The sequence below is a fragment of the Ammospiza caudacuta genome, chromosome 15 (genome assembly GCF_027887145.1).
Source record: "Ammospiza caudacuta isolate bAmmCau1 chromosome 15, bAmmCau1.pri, whole genome shotgun sequence".
Lineage (NCBI taxonomy): Eukaryota > Metazoa > Chordata > Aves > Passeriformes > Passerellidae > Ammospiza > Ammospiza caudacuta.
In genome coordinates, this window is record NC_080607.1 from 17,066,438 (window position 1) to 17,086,952 (window position 20,515).

Sequence of the window (20,515 nt, forward strand, 5' to 3'; positions counted from 1 at the left end):
ATTTCTTTCACCTTTTGTGCAAAGGGCTGCTTTATCCATGTGTCAGAAAGGGTTCTGGCTGTCTTGCAGGAGCTGGGAGGCCAAGCAAACACACCTTGCTGGCCATTTGCAGGGGCTGGAGGCAGCATCACTGCACCCTGAGGGGATCCACAGCACAGCCCTCTGCCATAACCACTTACTTCCTTGGAGAAAATGGGCAGAAAATGGTATTTAACATTGTTGGTGACAATTTTTACAGATTTATTACCTGTTTTTTGTTCACTGTTTGGCTGCCTGCTCCCCTTCCATCTGCCAGCCCTGTAATCCACCTCCTCTTATCTCAGCACAGCTCTCTCCACCTCTTGCTCATTTTCATTTTATTGCCTAGCTAATCTCATCCTCCTGCTTTTCCTGACACTGCTCCCTCCTCCCCATCTGTGGAGATTAAATCACTGCTCCTTTTGTCTGGTGCCACTCAACATTCCCCCATTTCACTCGGGCTTTGGGACGCTTCCAGGCACTTTTGCTGTTGTTGCACACATCCGTTTTCCTGGCACAAAAAGGCCCAGCAGCATCTGATGGGAGTGTTAGGGAGTCCTCTTTCAACCAGTTCTCAGAGGTGTCCTGAATCTGAAATGGAGCCCAGCTCAGCCTGCCCAGCGCAGCACAGCCAGGTGAGTGTCTGCAGCACCAGGACCATCAGCAGGATGTTCAAGGCAGCTCTGCAGTGCTGACAGGGCTGGCACCTGAACATCTGAGAAAATTCTAGACCAAAGGTGTGGCTAGGAAATCTCCAAGCTCTCAAAATGTGAAGTTTTGGAAGTGGTTTCTTGTTTTGTTGGTGATGTATCAGTGTAGTCAACCATCTTCCCCTATTGGCAGCCTGTCAGTGTTCATGGCCTCAACACTTTTATTCTAATAACTGCTGAGGGTTTTGAGTCAAGCTTGAACAGTTCAAGGGTGTTTAGTTCATCCTGGGATAACAACCCCAGGTAGGGACACTGGATTTTCATGCCACGTGTTTCTGGCACCCTTCCACCTTCCTGCAATGCTGGAGACTCTCAGCAGCACCTGCTCCACCTGTGGGATTGTGCAAGGCCTCTGAAGGCACTGCTGCTCATGTGGGCTCAGGACAAACCAGCAGGGCCTTTAACTCCCCAGAATATTCAAACTGTGTTTCAGGGACACATTCCCTCACAGGGCTCCTCACAGCTGCCACTCGCTGTGCTGTGAGCACCTCAGTGTGTTTGCTGCCAGAACAGATCCTGAAGTCTTGGTTCAAATAGATTGGTTCAAATTTGGAGTGATTCCCACTCCGAATACATGGGAGATGGTCCACTTAGCAAGGACTCCTGCTGTCTGACCCTAATCATTGACATTATTTTAATTCAGTTTAAGTTGCACCTTTTGCCTTAATCTCAAGTTACAGTACCAACCATGGTGCATTTGCTGTATCTCCCCTCACCACCTTTATTTGCCACCATGTTTTAAATTACTTTAAAGAGTATGGGAGCTAAAAAAAAAAAAAAAACCAAAAAAAAACAACCAGAAAAACCCCAGCAGCTTCAGCTGAAAGGCAGCAGCATGCCTTTAAAAACAGAGCAGCAGCCCTGCACAAGGTGCCTTGCGAGTGGGAGCACGGTGGGGAGAGCAGAGGCTCTGTCTAAACAGAAGGTAAATAAGTGGCTGGGGGAGCTGCAGTTCATCTTGTTCCCTTACGTGGTGCCCAGATAATGCAGCAGATCCTCGGGCAGGCTGGCTCTAAAAACGGCCACAGCTCTTGGGTTTCAGGGGTGACACTGGGCCGCCCGTGGGAGCAGCGCCATGGGATCGTGCCAGGGAAATGGCTTTTGGTGCTCCTCAGCCAGCAGCAGTGCTCAGCTCTTGCCACTCTTGCTGCTTTATGAGGAGGACTTCTGCAGTGAAGATTTTGTGATTTCATACCCTGGTGCCTAATGCAAAACTTGCTGCCTGTAAATCCCTGGGGTCAGGCAGGGTTTTGTTAAAATTCCCTTTCCTGCTGTGGTTGACCTGTGAAAGCAGCAATCATCTGACAGTGACAGCAGCACTTAATTATTAATTCAGGATTAAAGTGGGCTGTCCAGTGAATGATTTCACAGGAGCAGAGTTTAGGATTGAAGCTAGTTTAATATAACAATTGTCTTGAAAGCCTCCTTGGCATTTTAATGGTGTTTTTCTTTGGTCTAAATATATATGAGAAGTTGAGAGGATGTTTAAATCTGAGCAGGGTATAAAAGGGACCAAGAGAAAGACTGAAAGGTCCTGTCCAAGCTCCACCCAGTTGTGTGAGCCCCTGGCTTCCCCAGGACAGGGCATCATCCCAGGAGCTGCAGCAATCCCCATTCCTCTCACTGCTCCAGATGAGCATTAATATCTTTACCTTCCTTGTCACCCTCCTCTCTCCTGCCTAGCTGAGCTCAGCTCAGTGCAAAGGACAATGTTTGTTATCCTTCAGTGGCTGCAGCAATGGCCACCCAGCCCTTCCCTGCTCCAAGGAGACTGTGTTTGCATTGAGCATATGTTGCTCACTGGAATGGAGAATTCTCCATTTTTTCTAAATGAGTTTTCTCAGGCTGTCCCCGTTCAGCAAATTCAGGAGAGAAAGGGCAGCAGTGCCCCTTGGCCAGACCATGGCAGCACTTCTGTTCTCCTGCAGGAGAAAGCAGAGTGCAGCCTCCCCATGGCAATAGAGTGATCCTCTGTTGGGTGAATTGTTGCTTACAAGGTTAATTAGCTGTAGAAAATGAGCTAGAATACTTAGGACTAATGAATCATAATGAGTCATTATATTTGAGGAGTGACAAATTAAATTCATGCATGTTTTGGACTACTTGTTTCAGTCAGAATGGAAAATAGTGCTATGTTTTCTTCTGCTGTTCTGCTGTCGTGTCAAGATGTCAGGAGATAAATCAATATGGCCAGAGCTTGTAAAGTCTGGCACTGATGATTGCATGATGTTTAATCTCTCTCCTGGGTCCTTGAGCTGGGCTAGGAGCAGGAGCTCCTCTGGAATCAATACTTTTGCTTTCACCTTCAACAGGAGGGATTTTGATCTGTTACTGAGAAAACATGAAGCTTCTCCTAAGCTAAAAGAGAGAGAAAAAAAATTGTGATGTCCTAATACCATGAGGGGTAGTGTCCTCTGGCAGCTCTGGTTGAGGTGTAGCACCCTCATCTAGGGAAGTACATGAAATTACAGCTCCACCTCAACACCAAGGTGAGTCAAGGGACCTCTTGGAACCAAGATTCGTGAGATCCTTCAGCTCCTGCTGCCCCCAGAGGAATCTCTGGAGTTTTTCTGTGGAATGAGACCAAGCAACATAGCCAGCCAAGGAGCAGTCAGACATTGTGACCCCTGAAATACATGGGAAGCAAGGATAAGCAAGCTGCTCCTACCTGGAAGATAACTGCTGGAATCTCAATGTGAGATGAAGGACACAGTGAAAAAGAGAAGCTTGATGAGAAGGATTCACTCTTAGCCCTCTTCAAGCATTATAATATGTCCCTGGTGAGCTGAAGCCTGGCACAAGCTGCTGTGCTTGGTTTGGGGTTTTTTTGGTGTTGGTACCAAGGTTCAGCTGGTTCAGGGGTGGAGGAGCTGAGAGCAGTGGGAGGGTTTGAATTCGCAGCCTTCCTTTTAAATATATCAGCGGTTGCAGCAGGGCAAGTGGGACTGCTGCTGACTCAGTTCTTTGCTGGATTGATGCTTCTGGAAGTGTTTGGAGAGATTTGACAAATCTTTCTGTCTGTTGAAGGTTCCATGGCATTATTAGCTGTTTGTCACCACTGGGAGAAAACATCTTTCACACCATCTCAGAGCAAAGAGCACTTTGGGGCCCAAAGACAGAAGGTACCAACTGGCACTTAGTTTTGCTACTAATTATGTGCCAGAACCTAATCTGTTAGGCCCAAATTAGTGCATTTCTCCAGATGTTTTCACAGTTGCCCTGCCTGCAGCCCTGTGGGTTGTGTTCTGAGTTTTTAAGCACTCATTTTGGTCCTTTCCACTCCACTGTTGTGGCTGGTCCTGGCATGGTCAGGTGTAAACTCCCACTTGCTCAACACTGTAAGGCATCAATGACACAAAGTGGAAAATTCTCCTTGGGGTGCAGAGCTCCTTCAGGAGGCAGCCAGTGGGGTGAGTGCTTACAGACCTGTCCCTGTGCTCGGACATGTGGGCTCATGTACAATATCTTCTGTGAAAGCAGCTATTCTTGCTCCTGCCAGGCTGCTCTGAAGACCCATACAATGATGTTAATTGTAAGCCACAAGCTGGCTCTTATCTTCAAATTGTTTTGCCCTGACAATTTTAAGAAGAGCTCAGCATGTTCTCAGTAGGAGCTGATAGATGCTAAGCACTTCTGAAATCCTGCCAGCTTCATTTAGGTTCCTAAACAGGAACTGAGTGCTCTTGAACATATGATCCTAAGGGTGCATTTCATAACTCTACAGCTCTGTCCATATCATTCCTTTCCTCTCTGCCTGTCCCCAGAATGCTCCTGGCAGCAGCAACAACACCAGGAGCACCAGGCTAGTCAAGGCTTGAGTGATGTCTCAGTTAGGATGTCAGCTCAAGCCACACTGGGCAGAATTAAGTGACAGCAGTTAAAAGGTGCCTGTCTGCATCCTGTGTGCAGTGATGTCCTCATCATCACTACCAGCACTGTGGATATATTAGAGATAGCTGTAATGCATTTTATTTATGGACATGAAAACAATAATCCAGAGCAAATCCTGCCTTGTTTTTCAGAGTATTTCATTCCATGTTTCTGGCCATGTATTCTGTACTTGACAATGCTCTGACTCTCAATTTAAGAATTCAAATTTTCTCCTCAGCAGATTCTTGGGGCAGATGTAATGAATATTTTGCAGTGTTCATGGGGCAGGGGAGGAGGGCAGACAGGCCTTTATCTGAAGCTTTTCCAGCAGAGTGAGTGCATGGACAGCATCTGTGTTGGTGCTGTGGGGCTGACATCCTCTCCAGCACACTTGGCAGCGAGCGCAAGGACCACATGTCAAAAATCTGGGGGGCCCAAAGGCTGCGGACAAAAGTACGGCAAAGAATTTAAACATCAGTGAGCGGAGAGCTGCTGGAGGGCTGGGGGGAGCGATTAGCGCAGTGCTCTGGAATGCGGCGCTTCAATAGCGCTCCAGAAGGCTCTGCAGCCCCATTGACTTGTGCAGCGTCAGGACGGGACCGTGCGGGGCTTCCCTTCCCTTCCCTTCCCTTCCCTTCCCTTCCCTTCCCTTCCCTTCCCTTCCCTTCCCTTCCCTTCCCTTCCCTTCCCTTCCCTTCCCTTCCCTTCCCTTCCCTTCCCTTCCCTTCCCTTCCCTTCCCTTCCCTTCCCTTCCCTTCCCAAATCTTCCCAAACCTTCCCAAACCTTCCCTTCCCAAACCTTCCCTTCCCCAACCTTCCCAAACCTTTCCAAACCTTCCCAAACCTTCCCTTCCCAAACCTCCCCTTCCCCTTCCCCTTCCCCTTCCCCTTCCCCTTCCCCTTCCCCTTCCCCTTCCCCTTCCCCTTCCCCTTCCTTTCCTTTTCCCCTTTTTTTCCTTTTCCCTTTTTTTTTTTTTTTCCTTTTTTCCTCTTTCCTTTTCCCTTTTTTCCTCCCCATCAGCCAGGTGCACACAAGGTGCTCTGCCAGAACCCCCTTGGCAGCCTGCAGCAGTGTCAGCTGTTTCCTTACCCTAGGCTAATGTGCTAAAAGCCACCTGATCCAGCTGTTGTCAGCTGTGCACTGGGGTGAGGTTTGCATGTTTTTCTCACTTTTGTCAGTGTGGGGTTTTGGTTTATTCCACTGGTTTTGGTTTCTTTGGGAATGGACCCAGCAGGACTAAGCATGTGTCTGTGGTTGCATTCACTTGTTTTGTTTTGTTTTCTTTAAATTTTCCTTTCCCCCCTTCAGATTTCTAGGTAAATAAATCCAAGTGCGGAATGAATTAAAAATAAAGCTGGGTGGAAGCCTGGCTGATGTGAACACATGCTTTTTTAGTTGAGGTGGGAGAAGAGCACACTCATTCAAGCCCTCATGTAGGGCAGGGAATTCCCTGGCTTTTGTCTAAATATGGCATGAGAGCAGAGCACAGGCAGTGCAATGCTTCACTGAGGATTGTTTAAAAGGGAGCTTGGCACCAGCCAGCAAGTAGGATTCTTGTGAAAACATGGCACAAGGAGTTGTTTGACAGATTCTGACATAGCAAAGTATTTACAAGAGAAAAAAAAAAAAAAAAAAAAAAAAAAAAAAAAAAAGAAGGAAAAGAAAGAAACTGCAGAATGCATGAATCCAAAAGCATATTGTCTGCCTAGGAAGATTGCAGAATAAAAGGTGCTTAGCACTGAGTCATACCCTGCATGCTCTGTGGGCCTGATCCTATCAGTGATTCATGGCACTGAGTTAAAAATCCACTCCTAAATGATTGCCTCTTTCATGCAGGAGAGGATATGAAGAGCAGTGAGAGATGGGGAAGAGGCAGCCCCTCAACCACTGGCCAGAGTCTCTACCCAGACCTGCCAGGTTGGATGGATCCCTCCTCTGCCATCCACCCTGCAGGCTGTGGCGTTTCACCAGCAGATCTCTGGGTGCAGCACTCAGGCCCCAGCAATCCTGTGCTCTGTGTAGGTGTCTCCTTTTTGCAGAGCTTATGCTGAGCTGTGGTTTTGAATCTCTGTTGCAGCAGCAGTCCCTGCCTGGAGGAAACCCTTCTCCCTCTCTCTCTGCTGCGTCTGGAGACATTGTGAGAACCTTGGAGCATGCAGGCCTTTGGACATCTCAGCAATGGAGAATTTTGTCTCCAAAATTCCTGGTCTATTTTTGAAATATGGCCATGATGTGAGTGTGATTTGAGGGACGGAGAACTTATCCAGAACTCAGCACTTCTGGAGGTCTCAGATGAGAACACATCCCTCAATGAATCTGCTACAGACAACAGCTACTGGGCAATCTGTGAGCTCATCCAGAGCAGGACTTGGCTCAGCCTTCCCTACATTTGCCTTGAATACAACATCCCAGCTTGATCATAGCTGGAGCTTCCCCTCATCAAAGGTAAGTCACTCTTGCTCTGCTTGGTTGGTGCCTTGCAATGTAAACTGCAATGATAGGAGCAGTCTGTAATTAGCACATGCCCTCAGGCAGTTCTGTTGTTCATGAAATGCAAGGTCTAAACTGTTCTGCTGCTACAGGATTGGTTTGGTGAGTGCTTTAAGTGCATTTGTACTTGGGTTAGTGAAAGCTGCTCCCCAAGAGTGGTCTGGTATGGATCAGAAACCAGGAGTCCAGATCCACTCCTTCATCCAAGTGGGCATCTTCCACTGAAACCAGGGGTTAATCCATCACATGTGCTGCCTGTGAGGTGCACTCCATGACAAAGCAACACAGCCCAGGGGTTTCTGTGCCATCTTAGCAAAGGCACAGGAGCACTCTCCCACCCTTTTTGAGCATATCTTTTAGATAAACAATTAATAAACACTGAGACAGAGAAAAGATCTGAAGCCTCTTCTCGTCCTTGAAGCGCGGGCTGTCCAAGGCCACCCCGGGCCTTTCCAGGTCACCTAAACAGCCGAGAAACCAGCTGCTGCAAATATTTCAGAAAGCAAATATTTGGTGTCCCCATCCAGCAGAAAATAAGCAGAAGAACCAACCACCTGCCACTCACTTGGTCACCTCAACAAAACCAGGCTGGGGCTGAGAATCAATAGCAACGAAACTGAGCTTTTGTGGTGAGTTCTGTCTGAACTGGGAGAGCAAACAACACCTGGAGGAGCTGGGCATGGGCTGCAAGGGAGAGGGATGGTGGGCAGAGGCTGTTTGTGCTCCAGGGTGGGGCTCTGGCACGGCAGGAGCAGGAGGAAGAGGAGGATGGCTCCGTCAGCCCTGGTGAGTGGGTGCCTGCCCTGCCCTGGATGGCAGCAGCTCCTCTGTGCCTGCAGGAGCAGAGCCTGGAGTGGAACTGCCCCAGCCCCTCTGCTCCTGCCTGGGCTGGGCTCAAACAGCACTGGGAAATCACTGGTCTGGCTTAATTTTTAAGATTTAATTTTTAAGACTAATTTTTAAGATTAATTTTTAAGATTAATCACCACTCACACCTCTGCCCAAGCCGGATTCCCTAATTAAACCAGGGAATTTTGCCTTCACTAGGAAGCAGGAAGATGGCACGGTACCTGCTCTGGCTGGGCCCAAATTCCCAATGTCCAAGTGATCTGCATTTGGGTGTGGGTTTTTTTAACTTTATCTTTTTTTGTTGTTGTTTTTAGCCTTCTGAAAACAAACTTCAGAGTCGTCAGCTGGAAGTGATCTCATTGTATTACAGATTTGCTTTCCTGGGAAACTGAACCCTTCTGGTGGAATGATGGGAAAGTCTCACCTTCCCTTCTTTAATATTCCTTTAACCAAGGTTCTATTGAAATTAGCTTGGCAGGGCAGCAGCTCAGAAAGAAAGACACAAAAGAAAATCCCTTGTTACTATTAGGTTTTTTATTCTATTTTTTTTTTTACTCATCACGTGATTTTGGGGAGATGGCAAATGATTTTTGAATCTTTATTGACACATATCCAAATCTCTAGAGAAGGATACATTTTAATAACACAGGAGTCTGTTTGTTTCACTGCCAGCAAAAAAACAGAGGCAAACCCCAATAATTAATTGTTGACTTTGGTAGTTTTCTTTGAGCTGCAACACTGTCTGCTCACTCCTACTCCTTTTTCTGCCTCTTACAAATTCTTTGCACAAGTGGGAGCCCAGCTCAGCACACCCAGTGCAGGATCCCTGTCCTCAATGAGGATGGGCTTGGCTCCTCTTCAAAGGGATCTTTTATCGAGTGCTCAGTGTGATGTGACAAAGCAGGGAAGTGTGCCATGGATGTGGTGCTTCCTAATCCCCTCCTTCTACCTTGATTAAACTCGAGGGCAATTACCCTTGCCAGGGTGGTGAGGGCTGCCAGTGTGCATCTTGTTTACAGCTGTGCTCATTTTTTACTTTGTTTTCCCATTTTGCACTAGGGCAAAACTCATCTGCTGTATGTCATGGATAAAATCCATTTTAAGCACCAAGTTTCTCCTGTTTTGCCACAGGAGCTGGGGCATTCAGGACGTTGTGTTTCAGGCTGGCACAGTTGCTGTCATGTGCAAAGTGATGCCCAGGCTCCCAGAGACCTGCAAGGTCTCACTGTCAGTGCAGGGAAGCTTTGGATGGGGCCAGTAGAAACTAAAAAGATTTATTATGGGACTATTTTATAGTGCTAGGAACAAGAATTTACTGTGGTGTGAGTGGGCTTTAGACGCTGCTGTAAATTCCAGATGAAAATTTCACAGCATTTGCCATTCAATTTTGCTCTATTTTATTTTCTGTGTTTTGCTTTCATTTCTAGAATCTGCCATATTCTGAATTCTGATAAATTTAGAAAGCCTTATTTTCAAAAACAACCACACCATATTTTGGCAAAAAATACTAGGGTTAACATTTTTATTTTACCAATTTCCCAATTGCCTATAGCAGTCACTTCAAAAAAAGACTGCATCTAACTAATTTTACTTGAAAATATCCTGTTTCTTTTTTTCTCTCTGTTTTTTTATCCCTTCACAAGAAGCCGGCCAGATTTCAGAGCAACTTTAACAGGAAAAATGCACATCAGCACCCTGAGATATTTCCATGTTTGGCTTTGAATCTGTCAGTTTTACGTGGAGAAAAAAATACATTGTGAATTTTCTAGTTCAGAGATTTGTAGTTTGGTGGTTTGGGCAGAATGCACTGAGGGCAGGAGCTTTTCTCCATGGTCATTCCTGCCTCCATCCTGTGTTTCACGCTTACTCTGTGCCCTGGCAGCCTGATGGCCTCCTCCTTTTTTCTCTGGATAATCTTCCTTCTTTTTTTTTTTGGCTAAAACAACATGAGAGTCTGTTTCAGCTGATTGTGACACGATGCTGAACTTTTCTTTGCCAGGGCTCTCTGGTTGCCCCTGCAGCCACCAGACCCTGGTGGGACACCATGCCCAGCCCCTGTTGCTCCTGTCTCTGTGCTGTGATGCCAGGGCCAGCCTGCCATTCCTCTTGGCACCATCCTGGCAGGGGTGGCCAGGCAGGCAGAGCCAGGGCCAGGCTCCCACAGGCTGTTCCCATTCCTGCAGCAGCCTGCCCACCTGTTCTCTGCTGCGCTGGAATACCAGCCAGAGCCTTGGCTCCGCTGTTGCAGGCTGTGAGGGGTGGTTTTTAATCCCTCTATTCAGTGTTTCCAGGAACAGGAGGAGAGGCATACGGCATATGCTCACCTCGGCTCCCAGGAGGGGTGGGGGGTGTCCCAGCAGCTGCTGGGGTGATCCTTGTCTGTCTGTCCTTCCGCAGCCACGTCTGAAGGTGTGCTCAGGGTGTCGGGCATCACCCCATGAGCAGGTGAGCTCCACGAGCAGGTGCTGTCCCTTCCTCCCCTCCGCAGCCAGCAGCGTGGACAGGGGTGTCGCAGGCAGAGGGGCTGGAGGAGGGACTCCATCCTCTCCTGGTTTTCCTTCAGCTGGATCAGCTCCACAGCAGGGCTGGGAGCACCTCAAGGGCAGAGGCCCTCCCTTCATGGTCACAGTGGTCCTTGAGTGTTTGGAAGTTTGTTGGATTGAGGACTTACATTTGACCAAAGCAGGTGAGATCTGGATGCAGCTTTGGGCTCAAAACACATGAGATATCTGCAGCAGCAGAGCAGGGGGAGTTTGGAAGTCTGGAAGTTTGGAAGTCTGTTGGATTAAGGACTCTAGTTTGGCCAAAGCAGGTGAGATCTGGCTCCAGCTTTGGGCTCAGAGCACACAAGATATCTGCAGCAGTAGAGCAGGGGGAGCAGGCTGAGTGCTGAGCTCCTGCATCCTGCACTGCCCACATCTGTCCTTGTCACCAAATCTCCAGCACGCCCATCCCTGATGTTCTGCATTGCTCGTTGCCTGACCCTCAGCTGACCCTGCTGCAGCCAACAGGAGCACGGGCATCACTGGGCATCACTGCCTCATCTTCCCCCCTCTCCCGTTCCCTCCTGTGTGCCCTGCTGCCCACCCTGCTCTGGCTGCCCACCCTGCCCTGGGCACCATCTGCTGAGCTTGGGGCTGTCTCCTCTCACCAACTGTCGTCTGTCCTGCCTGGGGGGGCAATGTGCTCACGTTCTGCATCAAAGGACCCTCAGCCCCTCTCTTTGTGGGCCAGCCGGGCTGTCGGAGAGGAGCCAAGCACTTGGCACTCAGCAAGCAAGGAGCATTAATGAAAGCATTGCAGTGAGGTTAGAGCCTCATTAAAGCACTGCTAACGAACCGTCTGCCTTCCAGAAACATGAGATTTTCGCTAACACTTCCTCCTTCTAACTTTATGTATATTTAAATCTTTCTGGGCAGGCAATACCCATTTCTCCAGGCTGCTACAGCATAAACAAAGCCCATTTCAGAGGAGCTGCTCTGGAAGTGCCTTTGGGTGCTGTCTCCAGTACTGCAGCCTGTCTGTGTGGTCATGGCAGTGTCCTGGAGCTCAGGGGACATAAACCCCATCACGGTCTGTGTGGTCATGGCAGTGTCCTGGGTGACATAAACCCCATCTCGGTCTGTGTGGTCATGGCAGTGTCCTGGGTGACATAAACCCCATCACTCCCGGGTGCACAGCAGCACTGTGGGATGAAGGCAAGCTCTGAACACACCACTGCCCCTCTCCCAGCCCTGCCACTGCTGCTGGCAGCCTTTGCCAGGTGTGTTTTTGGGGGACGGAGATCCCACAGCAGTGCCCCGAGGTCTGTGAGCATCGCCTGAGCTCTGCTGGGCTGGGGTGGCACTGCTGGCTCAGCCAGGTGTCCCCAGGGGTTTGTACAGGGGGGTTCACTCTGGGTGTCCCCAGGGGTTTGTACAGCGGGGTTCACTCTGGGTGTCCCCAGGGGTTTGTACAGGGGGGGCTCACTCTGGGTGTCCCCAGGGGTTTGTACAGGGGGGTTCACTTTGGGTGTCCCCAGGGGTTTGTACAGGGGGGGCTCACTCTGGGTGTCCCCAGGGGTTTGTACAGGGGGGTTCACTCTGGGTGTCCCCAGGGGTTTGTACAGGGGAGTTCACTCTGGGTGTCCCCAGGGTTTGTACAGGGGGGTTCACTCTGGGTGTCCCCAGGGGTTTGTACAGGGGGGGCTCACTCTGGGTGTCCCCAGGGTTTGTACAGGGGGGTTCACTCTGGGTGTCCCCAGGGGTTTGTACAGGGGAGTTCACTCTGGGTGTCCCCAGGGTTTGTACAGGGGGGTTCACTCTGGGTGTCCCCAGGGGTTTGTACAGGGGGGTTCACTCTGGGGCCCCCCAGGCTCCCCAGCACCCTCGGGGCTGGCTGCAGGTGGTGCTCAGACCCCCGGCTGCCCTCGCAGCCCATTGTAAAGCAAATGAATTCTCCCAGGGCTCAGGAATAGCTTGGCAGGGAGCAGAGCAGCTGCTCCGGGACTCAGTGCCCCTGTTTGATTGCATTTGTCTGATTTCAGCAGCCTGTGAGGGGCAGGGGAGCCATGGGGACATCTCACTGCCGTGGGTGAGCTCACAGCTTCTCCTCCTGGACATCCTCCTCTCACCTCAGGATTTTATTCTCCTGCTCCCTTTGAAGCACACCCAGAGGTGTCACTGTCAAAGGACGGTGTTTGATGGATGAATCCATCTCTTTTACCTTACAGGGTAAACACTGTGTTTTTGACAATAAATGCCATTTTCTTGAATGGAAACAAGCAGTCCAAATGGCTTCTGCTGGGTTTCCAAATTGTCTGGAGGGTCTGCCCTGGGGAGAGAGCTGTCAGGAGAGCAAACCTGGTGTTAAACTGGTGGTGTGTGTTGCAGAGACTCAGAGCTGGATGCAGCTGCAGGTTGGTGTGAGGATGTTCCCCCACTGCTCCCAAATGTTGTGGGGCTGCCCTGGCATCCTTGGGTGTCCTGCCTGGCACTGGGGGATGGCCACAGCCTGGGGAAGTTAGTGACTCACTGTGAAATTTCCTCTCCCTTTCAGGCATTACAACACAGATTTTCCTCTTGCACAGGCCCCAGCTCTGCAGACAGGCACTGCCCTCGCTGCAGGGAAATTGGTAGGATGTCTTGGGGCAAAGGTAAAACTAAAGTACATCAGTAAATGCTAGCAGGATCAGTCCCTTATTCAGGCATAAATCAGGTAGCCCCAACCAACAATAGAATTACCTAAGTATAAAATCCCATGTAAGCCAGTAAGATCAGCTCCAAATCTGCTATGAATTTGCTTTTTGTTTCCATGCCAAGAATATATCACTGCTAACTGCTGCAATCAGGGCTGGTCCTTTCAGGATTTTTTAAGTGCTTTTGAGCACGTTTATTTCCCATCCCCAGCAGATCCACACAGAACCTGGCCCTCCTTCCCTGGGGCATGCCCCAGCCTGCTTCACCCACAATAAATTGTCCCTATCAGGGAATATTTTTTTCTTTCCTGGCTGTTTTTGTTACTGCATTCGGTAAACAAAGGGACAGCAGCAGTGACGATCCAAACCCATTCTTTTTTATTTGCTTGGGAACAGAGTCAACTATTTGTTGGTCTTTTGTTGCTGCTTTTGTTCTCTTTTTAGCCAGAGCCCGTTGGAGCAGCTCCTGGTACCTGTGGGCAGCACGTACTGGAGCTGCAGGATTTGTCACCTGCTGCCACCAGCCCAGGGAGGGGCAGCGAGGAGGACAAGGTGGGGTAGGTACCAGGTGCCAGGTCAAACCAAAGGTGCAGGGCACAATGGTCCCTTCTGTCCCTCCCAAGCAATATGGGAACAGCCTGCAGCAGTGTCCTGGTGGCTGTATGTGCCTCAGTTTCCCCAGTTCTCAGTGCACTGTTTGGAGATGGTGCCCAAGATGAGAGGTCTGGTTGCACCTGGCTGAGCCAGGGTGATGCCAGCTTTTGGGGATGAACTTCTCAAAACACTTGGCAGGAGAAGGGAAGGACGGGAGGGAGGGAAGCTGGAGGCTCTTTTAGCCTGAGGACAAGCTTCTCCTGGCCTCTCCATCTCTGGGGCCTGTGCAGCAGCTCAGGCAGCTCCAGGCTGGTCACTTCTTAGCAGAGACACCAAGAGAAGCACCCTGGCTGCCACTGCCACCCCACCTGTGCCTCCAACCCACACCAGGGCTCTCCAAAAACCCAGCAGAGCTTCCCCTTCCCCATTCCACTGGGACACAGCACAGCCAGGAGCAGGAATGCATTTTCCATGCTTTGGGCACTGGTGTGGGCTGGGGACACCCATCAGAGCCATTTGTCACCCCAGGCCACTCTGGAACAGGGTGGGGAAGCTGCTCTGCTGCCTGTGCCAGGCACAACTCCTGTGCTGCAAACCAAACCTGCAGGGGAGCGTCCCCGGGAGCCATCTGATGGAGTGGAACAAAACCAGAGCAGCCCAGCAGGTTGGACTGTGAGCCATGCTGAGCCTGTCCTGCCCTGCTCAGGCTGCCTGCCCGGGTGCTCAGGAGTGTGTTGGTGTCTCCTGCCAGTGCTGCTGAGACTGGGGGGTTTGCATGTAAAGGAGGATGGTTTGTGGTCAAGAGGTACAAGTGGAGGGAGCGGCATCTCAGAGCAGCATCCCAAACACCAGTCAGGCAGCAGGGGAGCTTGGGGACACGTGGTGTGTGCTCTGAGCCTGTGCCAGGACAGCCAGCACCCAAACCTGCTCCCAGGGCTGAGGGCAGCACAGCCAAACCACCATGGATGGCTGGAGAGGCTGCCCTGAGCTCTGCTCCTCCTGGGGGTGTCAACGGAGCTGCAGCACACAGGAGGAGGGGTACACATTTGGATCAAGTCCCAAACACACAGAGGCAAGAAAAATGACTCAGGAGAATTCCTCTGGGATTTTCCCTCACACCTCACTTTGTGATGCTCTGAGTTTGCTGCGGAAAGGCACAGCCCAGTTTGGTTGAATCTCATTACCTTAAGCATTTGCTGCCTGCTTTCCAGGAGCTGTGAGCAGCATTTGCCGTGCTGGGAAACAAGCTGGAGGAGGGATGTGTGCCCTCCACCTGCAGCTGAGGGGGCTGCAGTGACTCACTGATATCAGGGGGCTGCCCAGAAAGGACCTGGGGATGTTTATGTTGCAAGGGCTTCTGGAGTTTTGCTCTATAATTACAGTTACAGGCAGATTTCAGAGTTTACTCTAAATGAAAAAGGGAGGAATGATTGTTTCTGACTGGTCATGGATTCATTTTTTAATTGTGTACCCACAATGTGTTGTCATGCAAGAAAAATCTAACCCTTACAAAAACTCATTTCAAAATGAGTAACTGCAACATTTTTTCAGTCATTGTCTGAGAAGGCTGTTGCAGGACTGCTGGGACTTCCCTTCTCCCCAGAATGAGATTCTGGTGTAATTAATGGGGCATTTGGACTCTGATAGCATTTGCTTCTATCCAGTTTCTCATGGAAACCCTCCTGATGCCTCTCAGATCTTCATGAAGGTATGTAAGCTTTACTCCTCCACTTTCTGCCTCCCAGAAGGAGAATGGGAACTGGAAAATTCCCCAGGTTCTTGGCAGAGACGCTGAGGTGGTGTGGTTCTGCACAAAGCAGCTCTGGCCATGGACCCTGGCAGCAGTTTTATCTTTTGCTGGGCTGGGAATCGTGACCTCAGCCATTGCAGCAGGTGTTCTCTGGAGCAGTCTGCAAGGAAATTGGTTTAAATAGCAATAGCATAATTTATCCATCTGAACTAGCAAAGTGTTAATGTGTCTCAGGGGTGAAACAAAAATTCTGTGAAACTTTCAGGGCTTTTCTTGGTTTTTCTGCACCCAAACAGGCTCTCAGAGCTGTGCCTTATGCTTGTCCATCACTGCCTGGAGAATGCCCAGCACAGAGAGGACATTGCTGCTGATAACAGGAAAGTCAGTGTTTGGTCCTGCTGTCAACAGCTTTTAGCTTGGAGACGAACCTCCACTAATCAGCTGCTTTGTGGCATTTTTACAGCAAGATAAAAGACGCCTGGAATTATTTGTTGGTCACCAAGCAAATGTTTTTACTGGTGAAATGTTCCAGAGGCTGTTTAGAGTCTGATTGACAAATGTGCCAAAACTCTGCAACCCTCCCCATGCCCTCCCCTCCTCAGATCCAGGGCTGAGATGGGAGATGGAGATGATGATGATGGAGCTGTAGATGAAGAAGGAGATGGAGCCAGCTCAAGCAATTGCTGCAGGGGTAACCCGGGGTTGAAGTGAGGGGAGAAGCTCATTTGTTATGCAAATATCTGCCTGAGCCTGGCGTAGACAGTGGAAAGCTCAAATTATTTTAAGCAGAGAAGCAAAGTTCTCTCCATCCCCCTATCCTCTTGGATCCTTGGAAAAATAAAACAAACCAGAAACCTCTGTGTGAACCATCTGACAATGATCAGCACTTGGCCTTTCTGGCAAGAGCTGGGTGAGCACAGGCACATGGAAATAGAACAATTAGGGGGAAAAACAGCATTGGAAGCAGCCAGGCTTTGTGTTGTCATGATGACAGCACCAATGATCATCCTGCAGCCTTATCTCTGGAGCCTGCCAGGCACAGCAGAGCTGCAGGGCTGGGGGTTCTCCCTGGGTGACATGCAGAGGAGCTGTGGCAGCTTTCCTGCTGCCTGCTCAGCTCTCGAGGCAAGGAGAGGAGCAAGGAGAGGAGAACCTGTTTTGGGTGCAGGAAACCCTTTCAGGCCCAAAATCGAGGTGGGAGGCTGGCCCATGCAGGGGAGGCACCCGTGCATGGCAGGGACCTTCCTGCACCGGTGACCAGCCACCCCCCCACAGCTTTGCATGAGCAGATGGGCATTTCATGCTGCTAAGAAAACCCTGTCAGGATTTACATAGCGTCCAGGGGCACCAAGGGGACAAAGCTGAGCCTTTCCCACACGGGCAGTGATGCCAGGCTGCCATTTCCATGGGGAGAGCCAGGCCTGTGCCACGTGCTCCTGCAGCACGGGCTGTGTGAGGCAGTGGTGCTGCCTGTGCTCTGCCCACAGGCAGCTGTGGTAAAACCCCATTTTCCAGGCAGGCTGCATCTCTCCAGAGTGGTTTTCCCCTGAGCTGAGCTCTCCCCTGTTCTCAGCATCCTTATGCCCCTGAGAAGGCCTAGGGGGATGCTGCACTCTGGTGTAGAGGGCTGGGTAGAGCTGGGGATGAATCAGCTTTTCAAAAGGGGCTTCAGACCAGCCCTTGATCTGCACCGGAAAGATTCCCACTGGTTCTGCAGCCCTATGGTCAAATGGAGGGGCAGCCTTTCTGCCTTACTGGGTGCTGGCACAGTCTGGGCCCTGCTGGGGGAACCCCCCTTTTTCCATGCAGTATTTGTCACACTTCCAATAATTCCTGCTGGGATTTCCTCACAGCCCTGCCCCAAACACATCAGGCTTTGAGCTGTGCTGCATTGCTGCTCCCCAGAGCACAGGGTCCCTGGGGCTTTGCTGGTGTCTCTGAGGGAGGGCAGCAAGGCCATGGGGCTGGGGAAAACCCTTAACAGGACTAAACAAGCCCCCAAAAACCCCATCCAGCCTGCAGAGTCGAGTCCAAGCCATTGTGGGCTATGCTGGCTCCTCAGCACCCCAGGATGCTGGGGGCACAGGTGACATCCCTGTGGGCCCAGGCTCACCTGGTGTGCCACAACAGTCTGTGCTGTGACTGCCTGACACTGAGGGTCACACTGAGCTGGGTGACACTGAGCTGAGTGACAATGAGCTGGGGAGGCCCATGAGCCCCTCCCAGGCACAGGGCAGAGGAAATGGAATGATTTTCCTTGGCAGGGCCAGGAGATGCTGGCATGACCTCCCCAGTAACTCCAACATGTCTCTGCAGGGCCACCTGCCCCCAGCCAGGTGTGAGTCAGGTGCAGTGGAAGGAGCTGTGGCTTGTGGTACAGTAGCACCTGGACTATTTCCCCTTTGTGTAAAATGCTTTGTTTCCTTAGAGCACTGCAAAGTCTCCACTGTCATTCTAAAACACTTAAAAGCAGTTGCTCTCATGGGCATTTTTTAAATTGTTTGAAAAATTTGTGTGGGCATTACAGTGTTTGCTTTCTCTGATAACTATTTTTAATCTTGTTTTTTTTCATTAAAAATAATAAACTGAGATAGATATGAATTGAAACTGCGCCTTTAAGTATGACGTGATGTTGGCTGCCCAAAACTAAACACAGAATAAGGGAGAGCTGGAGCATGTGCCTAAGAGCTGAGAAAGGCTAAAGCTTTGAATGCCACTCGCTTGGCAGCGCTGTGAGGGCAGAGCCCAGGAACCACAGCCAGGGCACGGTGCTGGCCAGCTGGCACCAGAAGGGTTAAAGAAGCAGGTTCACCCTGCAAGGAAAGAGCTGGAAATGGCCTCTCCAGGAGGAGATGCTGGCACCCCACTCTTGCCCTTGGCACCCAGCCTGAGAGCCACCAGGGCCCCCTGAAGGACACAGGGCAGCACCAGGAGTGACAAAGGCAGAGAGGGGACACTTCCCTTCCACGCTCCGCTGGTTCCCAGCTCTGCAGAGGAGCTGTGCAGGGAGCTGCAGCCTCCCCCAGCTCCCATCCTGGGCTCTCTGCTTTTGTTCCTGTGCTGGGGATTTGGCCAAGCGGGGTTTGGCCAGAGCCAAAGGCTGCGAGAGGGCACGGTGCTCCTGCAGCCAGCCAAGGATGGGACGGGGCCCTGCAGCGGGGCCCGTGCGAGAGGGGCACCCCAAAAAGGCAGAGCCTGCCCTGCAGAGCTGGCAGTGCCATGGCACACTCACTGCAATGTCACACTCACTGCCATGTCACACCCAGTGCCATGCCACACTCAGTGCCATGGCACAATGCCATGTCACACTCAGTGCAATGCCACATTCACTGCCATGTCACACTCAGTGCAATGTCACACTCAGTGCCATGTCACACTCAGTGCCATGTCACGCTCACTGCATGTCACACTCTGTGCCACGCTGCCTGTAGACCATCGTGCTCCAGGACAGGAGCAGCTCTGTTCTGCCTGTGCTGTTTGCATTTCAGACCCAGCCTTGCTGCAGGGATGGTCCCGGCTGAAGCCAGGCAGGGAGGACAGCAGCACATGGGAAATGCAGTGGCACAGGCCCTGATGGATGTCATGGTGAGCTATTTTCAGACTTTATCTCGCTAGCCTCTGACAAAAATGTGCTGTGGAGCAGAGCTTATCATGTGCAATTTGGCACATGGGGCCGGTGAGGGGACAGTGGAGCTGGTCCCTGGAGCTGGGGCAGGTGACACTGAGCCAGCAGAGCAGCAGTGGTGGGTGCTGCTGGTGCAGATGTGAGTGTGTGCCACAGGGATGGGCATGGACAGGGTGAAAAAAGGTACCTGAGCCTAAATCCCAGCCCAGGTCTGAATCAGGGGAGTGCCAGCTTTGCTGTGCTCCTGTGTTCCTGGTGTCACCCAGAGCACGAGGATGGAGCATGAAGTTGAGACCTTCCTTACCTCCAGTTTCTAAACTTTGGATTTTCCTAAACAGGGTTGATTGAAACCAACAGCAGCACCCTGCACTGCTGGGACCCAGGGGCTCTGGGAGTTATCACCCTCAGCCCTTCGGCTGCTGGGGCTGGAGATTAGGGAGCTGCTCCTTATCAGCCCCAGTCCTGCCCCTGTGGGGCTCCCCTTTCGCTCTTACTCACTGCAGAAATGAGTAAGCCTGTTGTAACCACCGTGCTGGGACCTGTGGGGCAGCGGGCTGTGCTGATGGGGTGGAGGTTTGTAAAGCATCTCTGCACAGTGGCCTGCAGCAGCCAGGACATGCTGCAGACACCCACAGAGCTGGGGCTGTGCTGGAGCTCAGGACCCTGCACATCCAAGGCTCACTGAGGCTGGTGAGGATGGCAAGAGTTAATTCTGTGTGTGTGCAAAGGAGGGAGGGGAATCCAAGGCCCTCACATGCCCACAATGTTCAGTGTCTCACTTGCACACAGACCCCCACACCTGCCCCCAAAACCACTGCCTGTGCACAAAGCTCTTGGCCCAGTCTCTGAATTTGTACCAACTGTTGTATGTGTGTGTATCCATCCATCCATCCATCCATCCATCCATCCATCCATCCATCCATCCATCCATCCACCCACCCATCCAAGCAGGTCTCAGCCCCTGCCTCCTCCAGGATCTCCACACAGCCACCATTTCCAGCAGTTTATTCGACAGCTACAAGAAAATATTCCTGCACTCTCCAGCCCCACGAGGCACATGACCCGGCCAGTGCCAATGGAATAAACATTTGGATTTAATTTATTGTCTCTCCTGCAGGCTGTGTCTCGGCTGGTGGCTGCAGAGGGGCTGGGGCTGCTCCTGCCTGCGGGACAGGGCCCGGGGCAGCCTGGCAGCCTTTGCCCAACTCCATGGGATATTTTTATTTTTTTTCCATTCAAGCCTGTGCAGGATTCCTGGCAGGACTGCAGCTTTCGTCCAGATTGCAGATGCCCAAAATATCTGTATTCTGGGCTGAGCAGACTGAGGCTGAAGTGCCCGGGGTTGGCTGATTGAAGAGGACATAGCGGAATGTAGAAAGACAGACAGACAGAAAGACAGACAGAGGAAAACTGCCTGAGAATGTATGGCAGC

The 20,515-nt window shown here is 51.0% G+C and overlaps 1 protein-coding gene across 1 annotated transcript in view; it reads left to right on the forward strand.

The window, feature by feature from the left end:
* Window positions 1-16,169, forward strand: part of CTCFL (CCCTC-binding factor like) — a 53,865-nt gene extending 37,696 nt beyond the window's left edge. The window contains 3 exon segments of the mRNA XM_058814560.1: window positions 12,976-13,051; window positions 13,559-13,671; window positions 16,061-16,169. Of these exon segments, the coding sequence (XP_058670543.1) occupies window positions 12,976-13,051; window positions 13,559-13,671; window positions 16,061-16,169 (298 nt within the window).
* Window positions 16,170-20,515: the final 4,346 nt, after the last annotated feature.